We start from the raw sequence: 19,120 nt of genomic DNA on the forward strand, positions 1-19,120 counted from the left end.
GTAATGATCCATCAGACCGCACAACTTCCTCATTTTATTGACGGTTAAACTGAGGCCTGCAGAAGGCTCGAAACTCGCCAGACCAGTGTGAGAGAAAGGACTAGAATCCATGCCTTTTCCTCATCGTTAATAATAGATAACTGGAAGACTTTGGGATCACTTTTGAAACTTTTGGGAAAAAAATATTTGAGGCAAATTCCCCCCTGGTAATTCACACTTCATTCACCACACTCTTGTGGTGGGAAGGAGAGAGGGCCCCGGGGCCTGGGGGCCTGCGCTGAGCTAGGTGTGGATTTGCATGCGGGCAGTAAAGCCGGACCGGAGCAGGTGATCCACAGACGCTCTGGGGCTTCCTGAGAGGAGACCCCGTCTTCATTGTCCATGCCCTTTATGATTAGACGGCAAGTAAGACGTATTTTATATTTTTAATTTGGAAGTTTTTTGAGATTGTAGAAAGAGATTTTCTTTCTTTTTTTTTTTTTTCCAGTAAAGCCCTCTACAACTACTCTAAGCAATTTCTCCTGAATGACCCACTTCAGAAAAGCGTTTCATCCTTTTATAGCACGTGTTTGCACATATTATGCACATGCGTGTGGGGGTCTGTGTGTGCCTGGGTTTAAAACTGTTTCACAGTAGCATTATTGGGGGCGGGGGCTGACCTCTTCACAGAAGGAGGCTTTAGTCCACAGTCGTGTACGGTAACGAATTCTAGAGCCCTTCCTGTGCATCCCGCTCAGGGTTTTCCAGCTCGTGGAAGGAGCAGCAGTTTCGCCGGTGGTCTAAGATGGCGCAGTAACATAGCTTTTTATGTGTGGGGAGTTCTCGTAACCGTCAGGCATTCTTCATAGGAATGATGTTTTAAAGTATTTAGACTCCTTGCAGAGACACTGGCTGAGTGATAGTGGAGGAGGCAAGGCATAGTCAAAGTCTAACTGTTTGCCAGATGGGCACCTTATTTGGGACTTTAAATAATTATTAGAGATAATCCACACATTCAAATGTGTGGAGGTGACTTATAAATGTTTTCTACAATCTTATGTGCACAAAAGACTGTAAATTATACTGATGAAACTTCCTTCAGTAGAAGTGGAAATTTAATCACAGGAACACATGCATATTTCTCTCTTATCCTTTGATTTGGGTGAGATCATGAATTCCCAATAAACAGAGACCTGTGGTCATTTGAACCTTGATCAGGACATATCCGGGAAAGACCTTAACTTTTCTTTTTCTATTTGTAATACTAAGCGAAGAACATATAGGAATGATTTCCTCTTCCTTTTTTCTGTTTTTGAAGAGAGAATATAGGCGCCCACTGAAGCACAAAGTTACCTTTTCCATATGTACGTAGACTGGTTAAGTCGAAGTATATGGGATACAGACCCATTCTTACACGTTGTTGGATCCAGATTCGTTAATGGAATTAAGAATGTTCGGATTTCAGAAAGATAATACCGTATGTGTACTGTTTGTTATGTAATCTCCACAGGTTTTTTTGTTTTGTTTTGTGTTGTTGCAGCAAAACATCTGGGTAATTTTACTAAGTAGGAGAAATACAGACTAACGAAGTTAACATGAGGTCGGGTCGCTTTGCTTCCAGTTGAGGGTTGGGGCCAAGCTCACCGAAAGAATTTGTAGATAAGGGGTTGTAATTTCTTTGTAATCTTCCCTTTGTGGTCCACTACTTTAATTTAGATTTAATGGTGTCAGTATTTCATATGTGGCAATTATATTAAAATAGTTGTTGGATGACATATAATGTTATTTTATTAGTATACCAAAATTTATTAAATCATTACCTTACTGCTAAGTGGAAAAATGGACTTCCAAATCTTGCTGTCATAGGTAGCGATAAGTAAAATCTTTTTTGTTTGTAATATTTTTTTATGTTTAATACATTCCTTAGAATGGCTGGAAGTTCAGGGGCACCTGTGTGGCTCAGTCGGTTAAGCATACAACTCTTGATTTCAACTCACAGTTGTGAGATCAAACTGGGTGAGCCCAGTGTGGGGCTCTGTGCTGAAGGCAGAGCCTGCTTCGGATTCCCTCTCTCTCGCACACACTCTCTCTCTCTGCCCCCCCACATTCACACACACAGCTCTGTCTCCAAATAAATAAACTTAAAAAAAAAAGAATGGATAAGAGTTCATTGAAAGTTGCCCCCATACTAGTCATAACTTTCTAAAAAGTTTGAATGTGCAAGGTCACTAGAAAGAGCGCACCAGCTTCTCCAGACCCCCAGAAACAGTAGGTTGGTTTTGAGCATTTATTTTTTTAAAAGGAAAAGGGGGAGCTTGGCTGCTTTAGGTGATGTGTTCATCTAAGGTGACTTTAACTTTCTTTTGTTTGACCATTAGTTAAGATAAACAAGGTGCTAATCGACACAAGTTTTTGTGTAGTTGGGCTTCTGTTGGAACTTGGACTTAGATGTGGAACCTTCGTTTTCTCCGGCACACACAGCCCCCTTGCTCTGGGCCTTCTGAAATGAGAAGCATTGGTTCTCGCAATGCGGAGCTTTTCCGAGTTTGTGCCTTTTTATGACAGTCACATCTGCGAAACGGTCTCCTGTGGTGTCGGCTCCGTGCATCCTCATCACAGCGTCTCACGCTGTTGGCAAGGAGCAGATCAGTGGAGCCTTCGTGGCAGTGAGGAGTCGTTACGTATCTTACAAATGCTTAACCCTGGTAACGTTGCTGAGAGCACCCCGGACATGATCCAGGAGCGCACACAGCTGCTCTCAGACCTGTTTATCACAATGTTACTTACTTTCAAAATTCTAAAAATGCTTATAGAGAATTAAAATACCTAACCTTAGATCAGTGGTTTTATTTAGCTTTTTACGTAACAAATTCTTTTGCCCATTAAATTTACTTCCCAGTTATTTAAGTGGAAAAATCAGGATGCAAACTTGTCTGCATTCTTTCAGCTGTAAGTGGAAGAAAATGTCCTGGATGTTAACCGTGGTCACCCTGCGTGCTGGGAGTGATGGCTCTCGCCGCTTTCCTCTCTACCTTTTTCTAGTTCCCAGTTTCCACAGTGAATTCATATTAAATCCAAAATCAAGGAAAAAGCCAATTAAGGCAATATGCAATACTACCAGTCAAGAAAAACACCTGTTTTAGAAATTTGCTAAATTTCATTTAACATATTTGACATTATTTAAGTATTCAATATACACATCACTGAAAGGGTAAAAGTTTTGTTAGTCTGAGTCATATGTAAGCAGAGTGGCTTCTGTTTTATCGTATTTGTCCAAGAGGCAAAAATACTATCTACTCCAGTATAACAGAATTGTTATTATCTGGTTGAATTTTACATTTTAAATACTTTGGGGGGGGGGCCGTGGGTGGCTCTGTTGGTCAGGCGTCTGATTTTAGCTCAGGTCATGATCTCACGATTCGTGAGTTGGAGCCCCACATCAGGCTCTCTGGTGTCAGTGTGGAGCCCACTTCAGATCCTGTCTCCCTCTCTCCCTGCCCCTCCCCTGCCTTGCATACCTTTCTCTTTCTCAAAAATAAACAAACGTTAAAGAACAATAATAATAAGTAAATACTTTTGGGTTGTACAAAGAGTCCTATATGTAAATATTGATATAATTTATAGATTAAGCCCAGATTTCCTTTGGCTTACATATTTCAGTCAAAACACAAAAATATTAATTTTTTTCATTAAAATTTATGATATAATGCAAAATATCCATACAGTTTTGTCCACATTAATCTGAAATGAACTCCTTGAAGATTTTTCCCATCTCCTAAAAATCTTTTTTTCTTAATGTGTATTTATTTTTGTGAGAGAGATTGAGAGAGTGAGCCAGCCTGTGTGTGAGCAGGGGAGGGGCAGAGAGAAAGGGAGACACAGAATCCAAAGCAGGCTCCAGGCTCTGAGCTGTCAGCCCAGGGTCCAGTGGGGGCTTGAACTCACAGACCATGAGATCACAACCTGAGCCGAAGTCAGATGCTCAACTGACTGAGCCACCCAGGTGCCCCTAAAAATCATGTTTAGATGCTGTCAGTACCGTACATTTCCAGAGAAAAGCAAACCCATCTATCCCTGCTTCCAGTCCTGAGGAAATCAGCCAGACCCTGCCCCCCCCGCCTGCCCCCCCCCAAGCACACATCTGCGTGCTTCCTCGTGATGCGCTCTCAGAGCGTGGTCCACAGACCTCTGCGGGCGTCCCAAGCCGGCACTCTTCATAACGACCCTGAGCTGTGACGTCCCTTCGGTGGTGTGTTCACACCTGCACCGACGCTCCAGGAAGCCTGCGCCTTAGCTCAGGTCCCCGCACGGGCTCCAAGCACAAGTTCTAGTCTTCCCACCATGCAGCCGCCATTCCACACACACGCACCCTCCCCGTTTCACTTATGATTATCCTTAAATAAGCAGAAATAAGTACTGTGTTAAATCTCAACCTTTGGGGCGCTGGGGGGTTAGACAGTTGAGTGTCCCACTCTTGCTTTTGGCTCAGGTCATGATCTCACGGTTTTGTGAGGTCGATCCCCGTATCAGGCCCTGTGCTGACAGCACGGAGCCTGCTTGGGATTCACTCCCTCCCTCTCTCTGCCCCTCCCCTGCTCACACTCTCTGTCTTAAAACTCAACCTTCGAGTGCACACCTCCTGGGAGCCCTGCATGACAGGGCGGAAGCCGGCGAAAAGCAGGTTGGACCGTGAGCAGAACTGACTGTGTTTTTCATGGAATACCCTTTTATTTGAGAAAGCAATCAACTTACTCAGACTTGGCCATTGGACAGAAAACACATATTTTAGAAAATAAATGAAGTTATTGGCCTCAAGGACAAGAAGGGGGAGTGTTTGCTGCCATTGATAACACTTGAGCTTTGAAGTGAAAATCAGAACTGAGGAAAACTTGTTTTGGGCCCACCACTGTGAGCTTGCCAGCTTCCCAATACTTGGGGCTTCTGAGGAGGTGAGAGAGAACTGAGGATACGACTTTCTTAACGTTGTGGAAGGAAGTGGCCAACCCGTGGAAGGTGTGCTAGTTAGCTGGCCGCCAGGCCCTGGGACCAGGGCCTGGTGTGACAGACTGGTGGGGGCGGGGGCCAGAGGTCCGTTCTGAATACAGGGTAAGCCAGTGGACTTCAATGTCACGGAGTTTGAAAAGTTCAGCCCAAAAAGGTTCAGTCCAGGAGTTCAGCCCAAAAAGGTTTCTACTGCACAGTGAACTAACATTTTTTTAAAAAACTACCACTTGTCAAGTTTGGGTAGAATAGCAAAAATATCTATAATTATCTGAAAATATTTTATTAAAATACTCCCTTTTCCAACTATGTTTTTGCGAAAGGCCAGACTTGATGTATATACTCAGCCAGAGCAACCTGTAGTTGAGGTTCAAATGCAGAAGCAGATGAATGTCTTTCTGTCTTATGAGCTGAACTCAAACACGTTCGCATAGAATGGGTTTGTCATTGATATTCTTTAAGGCATTTCTATTCGTTTTTGGTTTTTTTTTTTAAGTGTACTTATTTTGAGAAAGAGTGAGCATGTGAGCAGGAGAAGTGCAGAGAGAGAGAGAATCCCAAGCAGGCTCCCCGCCACCATTGCAGAGCCTGAAATGGGGCTTGATCCCATGCACCAAGAGATCAAGAGTCAGACACCCAACCAACTGAGCCGCCCAGGAGCCCCTAAAGGAATTTTTAGATACTTTAAAAAGTTCTCAGTTTCACTTTCTAATACTATAAACATTCATAGCTATAATCCACATAAGGAAGGTCTGTTTGGGATCCTCAAGAATCATAAGATATGTAAAGGGATTCTGAGACCAAAAAAGAAATTGAAAATTGCTGCTTTCAGGCCTCAGTGTGGTCCCAGAAATCACCTGAGTGGCAGAAACTGTTGGTTGGTCCCCCCACCCCCTCTCCCCATCCAAATCAGAATTTCTGGTCAACCAGGATCTTCAGGTGATTTTCCCCTATGAATCATAGAGGCACTGCCCACAGGAACTCATGGGACCGGTCAAGGCAGGGGGAGTGCTGTGCCCCAGGGGCGGACAGCAGGGACATGGACGCACAGGGACAGCATCCTGGGAGGAAGAGCCCTTCTTGTCCCAGATGGCTCCTGTCCGTGCTGTCTGTCCTCTGTCCAACTATTCGCTCTCAAGAATGTATTCTCATGCAGTTTAGGTGTCCGACAGTGGCTGGAGGTCTAGTAGAAATCTGGGCTGAGAGAGAGTAGGCTGTTCACTCAGGAAAAGACCTCATGGAGGCATGAAGCCTGCAGCAGTATTCAGAACCTTCTGGAGCCAGGCATGTCTGTCCAAGCAAGTGTCTGTTACGGAAAGATTTTACGGTGTTCTCCCCTCATCTCTGGTTTGCTCTTGACACCAAAGATAAATCTGTACAGTGCAGACACTTACATTGTAGTGTTTATCTCAGAATCAGTTTTCACTGTGTAATTCCCTCCCCTACGGATGCATGGGCAGTTCGGCCAGGAAGCCTCCGTGTAATGCCGTCCACGCGGAGGGTGGCTGGGTGCCGCGCAGGGAGGGCGTCCGTGAGGTTCCGCGGGCCGCCGCACTCGGGCAGAAGCAGACGCTGTGTACGTTTCGGTGGGGGAGTTGTTCAGTCTGAATTTTGTGACTAAACAAAGTATGTTTGGATTAAGTGTACAGCCAGACAGTCTAATATAAACTGTTGTAACAAAATCTTCCATTTCTAAGCCCTAATAACTATTTCTTTTTTCTTGTTTTAGGGTGAATCTGTAAAATATTTCCTGGATAACTTGGATAAACTTGGAGAAGCAGTAAGTTTTTGTTTATGTTTATTGCCATTATGTTTATTGCTAATAGTCAGGATATTAGGAGGTTTGGAAAAATTATGTATTGAACTGTTTGCTTCTTCCTTTTTCCCGGTGGCAGCGTTCGGACTCTTCCAGCTTCCTCTTGTCTCCCTGTCATCCTCATGGCTGCCATTTCCCCAAGGAGTGGCCTGTCCTCTAGTTCAGAACAGAAAACTGTTTAGAGAAAGTTTATGTTTGAATTGAGATTGTACATTATCTGCTCTCTTTCAGCATCGTGTGTGTGTGTGTGTGTGTAAGCAGAAACAGGACATGGCGGGTTGGCTGACCGATTTCAAACCCGTTCAGCAAATGGTATTTTTCAGCACAGCACCCCTTCGTGTTGAGTGACGGTGTTGGAGGGCTGGATTCTCAAGGCCGGCTGAAGAGGCGCCACGAAGGAGGAGTCCCCCTTGGAGGGGGCGTTCCTGATTTTCCTCTCGCTGGCGCCGTGGCTGGCGCCGTGGCTCTCTCTGGCCCCAGGCCTGCTGCGGGCCGGGCATCTGCTCTGTTCTGTGTGCTGGACTCATGCCAGAGTCTTCCCTGGAAGATAGGTTCCTGCTGCTCAGAAAATTGTGAAGGCCACTGCCCCGCGGTCACTTGTCACCTGCCGTACTTACCGCAGCATTCTTTGCCTCCTCTTAAAGCAAATTTCTGTAACACATCGTAGTATCGTCTCATGGGTCTTTTGAGGTTGGCTTTAAGAATAAAACAGAAAGAAAACACAAAATGAAAAACCCCGCAGCAAGCAGGACAGCAGCATGCTAATGTGTCCAGGACGTGTGAAATGTGCCTTCTTCCTGCAGGGTGGTTTTTACATCCTCTTGGTTTGGATTTTGCCGAATTGCACTTGTCTGTCCTTAAGCCAGTGTGTTTTTCCTAGACACGTGTGTTCCCGAAGTTGGGATCTCCATATGAATCTGTGTATTCGGACTTTATTTCATGGTCTCTTTTCCATCGGGTTAGAATGTGAGCCTTAAGAAAGTTACCGTAGGCCAAATGGAGAGAGCCTTAGCAGGTAAACTAAGTTTTAAGAGTTACCGCATGTTTTCCAAACCAGACAGCACTGATTGGACCTGCCCTTGTCAGTTCACCTTCTCAGATCAGCTCTCCTTGAGCACAGCGTCCACAGTCGGTCCCTTGGCTTGTGTTCAGTTTCAGCCCTTGCTCTCTTCAAAGATTGCTGTCTCTCCAGTTGGTTGTTTCTGTCTTTGCTTGTCTTTTACCTCTACCTCTTGCCATAAGGGCAAGGATCTCATCTCATCTCATCTCTCTCCTCTTTTTTTTTTTTTTAATGTTTATTTGTTTTTGAAAGACAGAGCATGAGCAGGGAAAGGGCAGAGAGGGAGACTCAGAATCTGAAGCAGGCTCCAGGCTCTGAGCTGTCAGCACACGGGGCTCAAACTCAGAACCACAAGATCGTGACCTGAGCCAAAGTCAGACGCTTAACCGACTGAGCCACCCGGGTGCCCCAAGGATCTCATCTCTTGATGTGAAGAGTTGAGTTCTTGATGCCTGGTGACAATGCCTGGCATACAGCAGGCGCCCAGCGAATAACTTCTGAATGCATGGCTGTAGGCCAGCTCCAGTCAGCTGGCACCAGCTGCTCAGAGCCTCAGGCTGAGAGCAGTTCCAAGGCCACATCTGGAAATGACACAGAAAAGCGCTCCGATCAGCAGGTCAGTGTAGGGGAGGGAGAAGGAAGCCGGCTGTGCTGCGGGCTTGCTCTTCGTCCCGTGTGCATCTGACTGGTCACAGGGTTGCGTTTGCTCCTCCGTCTCCAAAGTACCAGGGCCGTGGGAGCCCAGCCGTGCGCCAAGCCCCTCGGCCTTCTGGGAGGTGACGGCACAGGGTCCAGGGCATGGCTCTACAGTCACACCAGCGGGGTCCCCATCCCGGCCCCACCGCTCTGGCTCTGCGTGACCACGGGTATGTCTGTCCCTGAGTTTTTTCCTGTCGTAGGCGGCGTACGAGACATGAAGGAGCCCCTGTGTCTCAGTCTGCTCCTGGTGCTGGGACACAGTCCCTACCGGCGGCTTCCCAGCAGACACTTCCGTCTCACGGCCCGGAGGCTGGCCGTCTGAGATCAAGGGGCCAGTGGGAGGGGGGGGGTCGTTCTCCGCTAAGGACTTTTCCTGGCTCGCAGACTGTGGCCTTCCGTCTGTGGCTTCTTCACGTGGCTTTTCCTCAGTCAGCACAGACATGGGGAGAGATCGGCACCCCTCGTTCTTCTAAGACTGTTGATTAGGACCCTTCCCTAGGACTCCTTGTATCCCTACCCACGTTCTACCAGCGCCGGCCCAGAGGACAGTCACATCGGCGTTAGGGCTCCAGCCTGGGAGCTTTGGGGGGACATAGGTCAGTAAGGTATTCGGAACAGTGCCTTTCGTGTAGAAAATGCTCGGTGTTGGCCGTTTCATTCTTTGATCCCTGTTTTTAAGGAAACTCATTCTAGTCAGAGACAAAATTACAACATACGTGAAACCAGGCAGAGGACGGTTAAGTGGTACTGATCATGAAGATTGTATTAGTTCGGGGAACAGGGAGGGGATTTGACCGGAGAGGCGGGGGCTGGCCTGTAGGAATGAGTGAATCTGAGCTGTCAAAGGGTGAGGTGGACCTGGACACGTGAAGGGGGGTGCGGCCCCCAGATGGGAGACCGCTGGATGTGTTTAATTTTAGGAGGCACATCCGTCTGACAAAGGACACGTGGCACTCTTGGCTCTAACTTATTAGAAAAACAGATTTCTAGAAGGCTTTAGCTTGGGTTCAGATGGATCGTTCCCCGTGGTTGCACGCTTGTGCAAGTGGATGATCACAGAGCGGTATCGAGGTGCGTGGCTCTGGGCACATCTGGGCGCTTGGCTCTGTGGTGAGCCTGGACAGTGTAGAGCAGAGTCTGCCAGTTCCAGAAAACCAGGGGGAAAGAGGGTCGTGAAAGCCAGTCAACCAGCTGTAGATCGGATGCAGTGAGGAACTTCACCAAACCTCTGAAGTCACAGCGCCGGAGGGCTGGCCTGAGTGGTGGTGTCGGGACCAGTCTGAGAGGGGGGACCGACCTGAGAGGGGCAAGACATCCGAGGCAAGGGAGCGAGTGGGGAGACGGCCGTCCTGAGGTGGGACGGGAATTGGGGTGAGTAGAAATAGAGAGAAACAGGATTTGATGTGGATTAGGCGATGAGAGTGAGGCGCCCGTAGGGACAGGGGGGCTGGGAGCACCCCGAGATGGGTGGGGGGCAGGAAGCAGGGAGCAGAGTGAGCTGGGGGCCTCGGGGGCCTGGTTTTGGAGAACCTGAGTTTTCCTACTGAAGGGGTGTGGGGGCGGGGGGTGATCAGGTGCACTGCACGGTGAGACGCGGGCGACCTGACGGGCACCTACCTGGCCACCCAGCCTTCTGGATTCTCTCTCTTTCCAGCGACGCGGGCGGGAGGCGCGGCAGAGCTGCCAGACTGTGTCCCTGGCACAGCCAGCTCACTGGTTCTCGCCGCCCCCTGTGACCCGTATTACCCGCGTCTCACCAGCGAGGACGCGGAGACACAACAGACCTCGGTGCACTCCCCGGGGCCCCCCGGCTCCGTGCGTGAAGAGCCCCCAGCTGCAGTCACTGTGGCACACGGGATTGCACTGTCCTGGTTTGGGGGCATCGAAGGAGTTAGCCTTCAGCTTCCCGACTAGATTCTGAGCTTCTGAGTGAGGAGGCAATAGTAAAGAACTTTAAGTTTTTATAGAATTAAAACCAACAACTCAAGGCTGCTGTGTGTTTTTTTTTAAGTTTATTATTATTTTTAAAATTTATTTTGAGAGAGCGAGCAAGCAGGGGAGGGACAGAGAGGGGGGGAGAAACAGACTCCCAAGCAGGCTCTGCACGGTCAGAACACAGCCCAGGGCGGAGCTCGAACTCACGCACCGTGAGACCATGACCAGGGCCAAAATCCAGTCGGATGCTTAACGACTGAGCCGCCCCCCACTGCCGAGGGCTGCCATGATTCTGGGCAGCTGGCACATGCACACGTGGTAAATTTGTGCCGTTTCTGGGAAGCAGTTAGGCCTTAAGTGTCCGGGGTCTCCAAAATGTTCCTAACCTTTGACGTCATAATCTTATTCCTGGTTATTTAATCTCAGGAAATAGGCCAAAAGGGAAAGAAAAAAAATATATGTGTAAGAATTTTAATTGAAAAATTTCTGTTAAAGCAAAAAATGGAAGAAACGACCTTAATGAGCACCAGTAGGCGAACGTTTCTGTAAGTTGCAGACATTAATGCAGTTGGTAGCTGGACGCTCCTTTAAGATGAAACACAACTGTGGCAGCCTGCGCAGCCGTTCATGATCCCGTGCTAGCCAGAAAGCGGGGGCAGCAGGCTGCCAGCCGTGTGGGCGTGCCGCTTATAAGGAAAGTAGTGAGCGTGCAGACAGAAGCTAAACGGAAACCTGGAGACGCCGACAGGTTTTATGAAGGCCCCAGAGTCGTGTCCTAAATGATGTGGATTACAGATAACAGAACCGCCTCCTTTTCTGTTTATTCTTCTTAACTCCATTGTACCATTTTGAGGAACTAACTGTTCACATTGTAATGAAATTTCAAAATTATATTATGCTATTTGGAAAAGCATAAAATACAGCATTGTGATGATCAGCATTGTTTTAAAATCTTGTCTTGATTTAAAAAATATATATATATTGACCCTGAGATGAGCATTAAACAGCCCAAGAGCCAAGCCAGAGTTCTGGAAAAACATTAGCCTGAGAAGAAAGACCCAGTTCTGGTGCATCAGGAAGTGTGTCTTCAGGGGACGGGTCGTGGGAAGACCAGCTCATGTCCGGGGTCCTGGGGCTGCCTGGTCATGTTCCCAGAGAGGGGCCCAGTCGGTCTGTGCCGAAGCTGACCCCGTGAGGCAGGTGGGCCGGGTGTGACCTCCGTTGTGTGACAGGCAGGCCGCCATTGGAGGGAACAAGGTGGGACACAGCTGTGTGTCGAGACCCTGGAAGCAAACCCCTGACTCGGTGTGAATTCACTGTATTAGCTGTGGTAGGGACGGTCACTCCACGCACGTGGTGTGGCCGCAGTCATAGGGTGGAGTGTCCGGCGTCCGCGTTCTTAGTCACAAACGTGGGCACGGTAAGGGAGCATTTGGAATAAGCTAGAGCGAGGTGGGCAGAACCTGCACTTAGACGTGACCCTCATGAATTGGCGTCTCAGCCCTCTTGGCTTTCCATGGAGGAGCGAGGAGCAGGTGGGCCGGCGGGCGCAGGAGGGTCTGTGGCTGGAGCTGAGGGTGGGGTGGGGGGTGAGGACTGATACTACAGGTAGAGACACAGCAGCAGGCAGCGGTGAAGGCCGCTGGTAGGGGAGTGAAAGAAATAGTCGGCGCTGCTCGTCTGCAGTGCCTTGTGAACCGGTCTTCGGACGGAAGCCGTTCACTGACGCAGCGCGAATAGCCCCCCTGACGCCTGACCGCGGCCGGAGGCAAGTTTGGCTGCGTGTCCGCTGCCGCCACCGGTCAGCAGCACGTTAGAAACTGGGTACTTCTGGGCCCCTGAGTCTGAAGCACTGTTTTCTCTTCCAGGATTACATCCCATCACAGCAAGATATTCTGCTGGCCAGGAGACCCACCAAAGGCATTCATGAGTACGACTTTGAAATTAAAAATGTTCCTTTCAAGATGGTCGACGTAGGGGGTCAGAGGTCAGAAAGAAAGCGTTGGTTTGAGTGCTTTGACAGCGTGACATCCATACTTTTCCTTGTTTCCTCAAGTGAATTCGACCAGGTGCTTATGGAAGACCGACTGACCAACCGCCTGACGGAGTCTCTGAACATTTTCGAAACGATCGTCAATAACCGGGTTTTCAGCAACGTGTCCATAATCCTCTTCTTAAACAAGACAGACTTGCTTGAGGAGAAAGTGCAGATTGTGAGCATCAAAGACTATTTCTTAGAATTTGAAGGGGATCCCCACTGCTTAAGAGACGTCCAAAAATTCCTGGTGGAATGCTTCCGGAACAAGCGGCGGGACCAGCAGCAGAAGCCCTTGTACCACCACTTCACCACCGCCATCAACACGGAGAACATCCGCCTGGTCTTCCGCGACGTCAAGGATACGATTCTTCACGACAACCTCAAGCAGCTCATGCTCCAGTGACGCACGGAAGACTGGCCGCCTTCACGCCCTCTGACCTGATTGTCCTCTGTGTGTTTTGTTTTTTTAACATAGCAGTTTACAGCAGGAATTAGAAAAGTCTTGATTCTAAGTTTAACTTCTTGGAAGCCTTAGTCGTCCTCCCTGTGGACCTCGGTGTGTGGCGGAAAGCTGCCGAGTCGCACCTGCTGGTCCCCGTTGAAGCCCAGCCTCTGCTCTGTTTCCCTGCAGCCTCCACTCGAGGGGGGAGGGCGTAGCCTCCGGCCGGGCCTCTGACCAGGTACAGCTCAGGCTTTAGCTGCTTCCCTCTTCCAGCCAAATTCTCCCGTAGTGCCAAGTAGAGAAGGTGCCCTTGACTGTGTGTCGGGATGAGGTTCAGAGCATTCGGTTCTCAAACAAGCAGGACCCCTTTCTGTCTGCCCTGCACGCGGCAGCGACCCCTGTGCCGAGCCCTGCGGTGACCTGCTCCCAGGGCTGCCGTTGGGGACACGTTCGATGGAAGGATTGGCAGTCTGTGGATGTCTGCACGGTTAGCCTTCGTGGGTTTTTTTTAATTGCTTACATACCCAGCAGTTGTCTCGTTTTAAAATTTCTGTAGTTTCTCAAGGTAATGTTCTTAGTGTCTTAAAGTTTACATAAGGATTCCTGGTCTGATGCTAATGAAAGTTCATGAATGGTACGGGGCAGGGGGCGGAGAGCAAGCAAATGCCTTACATAGTGTTTTGATCCAAAGCAGTGAATGAAATATGACTTGCCCTTTTCTTCATATTTAAATATCCTGTCATGAATGTGCTGGACGTGAAATGCTCTGGCCAAGCAGCAGCTGAAAATGGCAGAGGGCTTGATAAGGGAGCTTTCTAGAGAAACCTGGCCTCGCCAGGGTGTTCTGTGCTTTTACCTCTCAGACTCTGCCGTCCTGTCCCAGGACTCGGGTCCTCCCTGCAGGGGAGCGCTGTGGTGACCGCCACAGACCTCCTTCCTTGGCCCTCCTGCCTCTTCCCATCCGCCCCAGACGGGCATTTGTGGGAGGTTGTGCTTATTCGGAAGTTGCCAAGGGCAGGATTTCGTGTCCAGCGCTCGAGAAGGCGCTGAGACTCCTGCTCGCTCTCGGTGGCGCTCTGAAAGGTGCGGCGCGCACACGCTTGTGTCGCTATTGCTTATGGACTTCTAGCTTTACCGAGGTACATTTGGAATGTTCTAGGGCTGCTTCTAAGAATAGGTAGCCGGTTTTTTTTAGTTCACATTTGATCTCTCCCCGCCCCTTAAGGACATGCCAGCGCACCCCTGAAGCGGCTGCGTGCTGACCAGTGTGATCATCCCAGACTCCCGGGACTCTGGAGGGGCCTGCCCGGTAGGCTGCGGGCTGTCAGACCGGGAGGAGAGAGGCAGGTGCCCGAGGCTGGCAGCTGTTTGGAAAGTCCAACGGCTTTTCTCTGTTTCTTGAAAATTGTTGACTAAAACGGTGATCTCTGTCACGTTACTGTAGAGCCGTGTTCTCAGGTGTTCGCTTGGCTAGAAGGTCCTTGAAAGATGGGTGAGCGCGATGGATCACGCAGCCTTTCCAAGACCATGGCTTTTGGTCCGTCTGCTGCCCAGTGTGAGAGCGGGGCTTCCCCAGGAGCGAGCCAGGGACCGTCCGGACCGGTCCTGAGCCCTCCTGCGTTTCCACCGCCCTTTTACCGGTGGTAGCCTCCGTGTCCCCATGCCTCGGTGACACAAGAGCCCCAGAGGCGCTGCGGTGCGAGCGGTCGTGGCGCACAGGTCATCACGCACGAGTCGTCCCGCAGCCAGGGCTTCTTGCCGGCGAGAACGTGGTGTCTCAGTTCACAGAATAGGCCCCGCTTCAGCGCTGGTGGCTGTCTGAGCGTGTGCACAGTCACCTCAGGACTCGCTGCTGCAGAGTCTGTGTGCAAAGTTTGCCAAAACCGTTTAACTCTAGTGAAGGCGAAGGTCAAGTTCCCAGTAAAAGAGGAAACTCCGTCTCATTTAAGTTCTGTTGAAGACCTGCGTGGACCGCGCCCAGTGCCCGTCGATGCGGCAGCCCCCTGGCCCCCTCACCCCCTCCTGACTTCCACCAGTGTCAGAACGCCCCATCGATGATGGTATTGTTCTGTGCGTTTGTGATTTTTCCTTCCCGATGTGCCGCCTCAGATGCCTCCACATTCTTTACAAGTAAAATCGCGGCCACATCCTGAGGCCGCAGGTTACACCTGTGTTTAACGGCAGGCTCGAGTAGACGGGGGAGGTGAGGCCCGGTCTGAAGGCTTTAGTTCAGCTTTTTAAAAACCATCTGAAGGAGTCTCAACCTGTATCCTGACACCGAGGTCCTTGTGAAATACCACTCTGTGAAGAAGGGAAGAGAGTTCGTACCAAACTGACAGGGCGCTGCCAGTTTCCGCTCAGAGTAGCGTCCAGTGTTTTTGGTGCGCTGGCTTTTGAGAGTCTTAATGGTTATGATTTGGAATAGAATGTGCCTGATCCTCTATTACATTGTGTTCTTTGAATCCGAGTGTCTTCTCATTTGATTCTTAACCGTGTCACACAAGTGTCCTCACCGGCCTCAAAGAACTGCAGAGCTTACAGAGTTGCCTTATAAATCAAAGAACACCCAACATCTGGACCTTGATTTTTATAGGGAAAGGGTTTTGTCAAATGTTTTCTAAGAGCCACATAAGTTAAGGCTTGCCTCCGCCACTTAAATATTATTTTTTCATAACCTGAATCCTTGCTTTCTGCCAAATAGTGTATGAATTCAAAGTGTCCACGTGAGTATTCCCGCCTGGAAAAGGCGCTTTGGTTAAGAGAGTGGCTTTGGTTAAGAGAGACTTGATCTCGCAGGTGGGGTGTCTAGGGAGCCCCCCCCCCGTCACCCACTGGCGGGGGCCGGCTCAAAGCAGGAGGAAGTAGGAGGCGCGGGTGCCAGAAATGACTCGGAATGTCGATTCGGATGCAACAGAAATCATGTGCCCCCCCCCTTTTTTTTGGTAAGAGAATGAATAAATCTTAACCTCCAGCGTATACCCAAATACTTGTATTTATGCTTTTGATAAGATGTATTTTCAGCATTAGTCCACATAACCGGTTATGCCTTATTTATGTGAAGAAGAAAGCTACCAAGTTCTGTTCTGTTCTGTTCTGAGATCCCAGTCACTCTCTGAGAAGGCCTCAAATTGGTGCTTTCATTATGTAATGATACATTTGGACAAAACCCCAAACCAAGCCATTTGAAACAAGGTTTTCTCCGTTGCAATTTGTAGCAATGCCGTTCCTGCATCTGTAATGAGAAGCCTAAATATCAGTGTTCACTCTGAATTTCTTGTCTGAATCCATGAAATCTTGTCTGTAAAGCTCAGTCAAACATTTGTAACAAACTGCCCAATAAATCTAGAGAAAGACGCTCTGCCAGCCTTTTTACTGCCTTTGGTTTTATTTAAGGAATCGAGCAGAAGCTTTGCCATGTCTTTTTCAGTTCCAAGGGTGACTTGGCCCAGGGGTCACTTTGTGTCGCCCTCCTGTCATTTCACCGTGCGCGGTTCCGTTGTGCTGCTGCCTCAGGAGGGACTGATTTTCCTGTCGTGACAGGATACGGGCTGGCCTTCCGGCCGGGTGAACACGAGGAAGGGGGGACGGATGAGACCCGGGGCGGGTGGCCCGAGGCTCCAAACACGGCAAACGGTATGATGCACACCCATTATTTCAGGTACGAGGTTAGGGCTTGATGAATTTATACTAGGGAGTGAAGTGTGAGTCTCAGCCTGAACGCTTGAAGCGGGTGGGACTCTGGCCCTTCCAAGTCCCATTGAGGCGATGTTAGCGTTAGGCCGGTGAGTGATTACCGACATCACGGGAAGTACCGTGCTGGCCCCGGCCTCGTTCTTGCGTCTTTCCTTGGATGCGCAGACGGCATCGAAGCAGATGTGTGCATCCTTGTGGCACCCAGGTCTAAGCCATCTGACCCCGAATGCCAGAGCTCACAGGGAACCAAAATAGTTAAGGGTTGGGCAGCGTTTTCTGGGTTGCTGGGAGGTTCGGGACTCTCCAAATTGATAATAAAAATTTCCCGATGGATGGAAGTATTCAAGGACCCACTGTGCATGAAGTTTCAGTCTGTGGATGTCATGAGAGAAATACACCCCTTCCTTGGTATCTGACTTGGGTTTTTATTCCAAAAGCTTGTATATGACGTTTCTTGCCATAAGTGATACATTTGTCCTCAGTTACGCCTGTTCGATGGGACCAAGGGGGAAACACGGGGAGCGGGAAGGGGTTAATTCTTGGCAAAGTATATGTAACAATGCAACCAACTATACCATTTACCCTCTCCTTACCTCTTACTTGAAGGCAGAATGGCAAAATGTATTAAGTGGCTTTTCTGTACTATTCTCCCGTGATGAGGGCTCATTGACCACAGAAGCCTTATCAAAAAGTATATTTTGTAACAACCTCACAGATCCTGTACCCAACGAAACATGATTTGTATTAGCTTTGTATAAAAGTATTTGTGGCTTAGGACTTTTTATACATATGATATCTTTTTATAACTTTCCAGGAACTAATAAGCACGTTATCTGATGCTGTTGTAAATTTTTTTCTGTCCGTGCTTTAGTTCAAAGATCGGCAATAAATTATTTCTAAAGGAGGTCGGAAAATGGAAAGAATGGCTTGATTTTATAAAGTGAGTTGCTAGTCATTAAGGCTTTTTACTTCTGTACATATTTTGCAAAAATTTTGCCGCTTGCTATTAATATTCACTTTGTAAAAATTACTGACACTTAATAAACATTTATAAACCATTCAATACTACGATATTATTTAAACCAACGGTTTGATAAACGTAAAGTGTAAAGCAGATGCCTAAAGTTTGAAAGCCAAAGCATAGTAACGGGAAGCACATAAAATCTCCCTGGGCAGATCTCCAACAATATTTTGCCTTACTATTAATCTGTAAACTTTTTCTTACCAAAGATGGAGATATGGACTTCATCAAGGAAGTTCCCAGACACTCAGCATGTTTGGACGTGGGAATGGTGAAATGGGGACCACTCATTTTCCTCTCCACTCCCCTTACGATTTGTTTGTTTAATGTTTATTTTTGATAGACAGCATGCGTGGGGGAGGGGCAGAGAGAGAGATTGGGAGAGACAGAATCTGAAGCTCCAGGCCCTGAGTGCTCAGCACAGAGCCCAATGTGGGGCTCAGAGTCACGAACCTGAGCCAAAGGATGAGATCATGACCTGAGCCAAAGTCGGCGGCTTAACCGACTGAGCCACCCAGGGACCCCTCCCCTTAGATCACTTCAAGTGCACTTCAGGTGCACTAGGGTGTTTCAGGACTTTGTCCATCTGCTGCAGTGATGCTCGCTAGGCCTCTCGTGATTGAAATGGTGTTTTAAAAAACAAGCCCGCGTGTTACTGCCCATCTTTCTTTTAGATTGTGATTTACAGAAAAATTGCCAACAGAAAAATTCCCCAGTGCTCCACAGGCTTGACATAGTTGCCCATCGATGACCATCTTGCCTTACTTCGTCCAGTCTATTTGTCATAACGAACCTGTATCAGCAACTGATGCCCCACACTTCATTCCGATCTCCTTAGTTTTGCCCTGATGTCCCTTTCAGATCCCAAATGCATCCAGGGTTCCAGGTGCATTCAGTTCTCTCCGGCTCATCTCGGCTGTGACAGGTTCTCAGACTCTTCCTTGTTTTTGATGACTGGGGGGGGTTTGAGAAGGAACACAGGTCAGGTGTGTTGCCGATTACCCCTCTACTGGGATCCTTCAGATGTGTTTCTCATGATTAGACTCGGCCGTGTGTTTGGGGGGGGGTGGCGCACAGAGGCACAGAAAGCACTGTTCTCATCAAATCCTATTCAAGCATCACACCTCTCTTTTCCCTTTGCAACATCAGCCAGATGAGAAGTTGTTCAGTAACTTCTGGCATGCTTCTACCTTCCTTAAGTGGCACGTGTTGAAAACAGAGCATGTACTTCCCCGAAGCAGAAGGAAGGGTCTTCCCCACAATAGGACTCACAAATCAGGTCTCCATAAAGGTTCAGGGCCGGTGGCTGAACCCCACACTGGTGGCAAATAAAAACTGTTCCCAGGTCTCACCTTTTTTTTTTTTTTTTTTGAGACAGAGACAAAGCACAAGTGGGGGAAGGGCAGAGAGGGAGAATCTGAAACAGGCTTCCAGGC

At 48.6% G+C, this 19,120-nt stretch overlaps 1 protein-coding gene across 3 annotated transcripts in view; it reads left to right on the top strand.

Annotated features, from left to right (window-relative positions):
- Positions 1 to 19,120, top strand: part of LOC115282344 (guanine nucleotide-binding protein subunit alpha-13) — a 70,139-nt gene that overhangs the window by 22,821 nt on the left and 28,198 nt on the right. For 2 of the 3 annotated variants that reach the window (XM_029928322.1, XM_029928323.1), the window contains one exon: positions 6,710 to 6,760. In XM_029928322.1, the coding sequence (XP_029784182.1) occupies positions 6,710 to 6,760 (51 nt within the window). Of the gene's footprint in view, positions 1 to 6,709; positions 6,761 to 12,358; positions 17,568 to 19,120 lie in introns of those variants that run through there. The other variant, XM_029928327.1, reaches the window with a different exon arrangement.

Source organism: Suricata suricatta, chromosome 17 (assembly GCF_006229205.1).
Source record: "Suricata suricatta isolate VVHF042 chromosome 17, meerkat_22Aug2017_6uvM2_HiC, whole genome shotgun sequence".
Taxonomy (NCBI): domain Eukaryota; kingdom Metazoa; phylum Chordata; class Mammalia; order Carnivora; family Herpestidae; genus Suricata; species Suricata suricatta.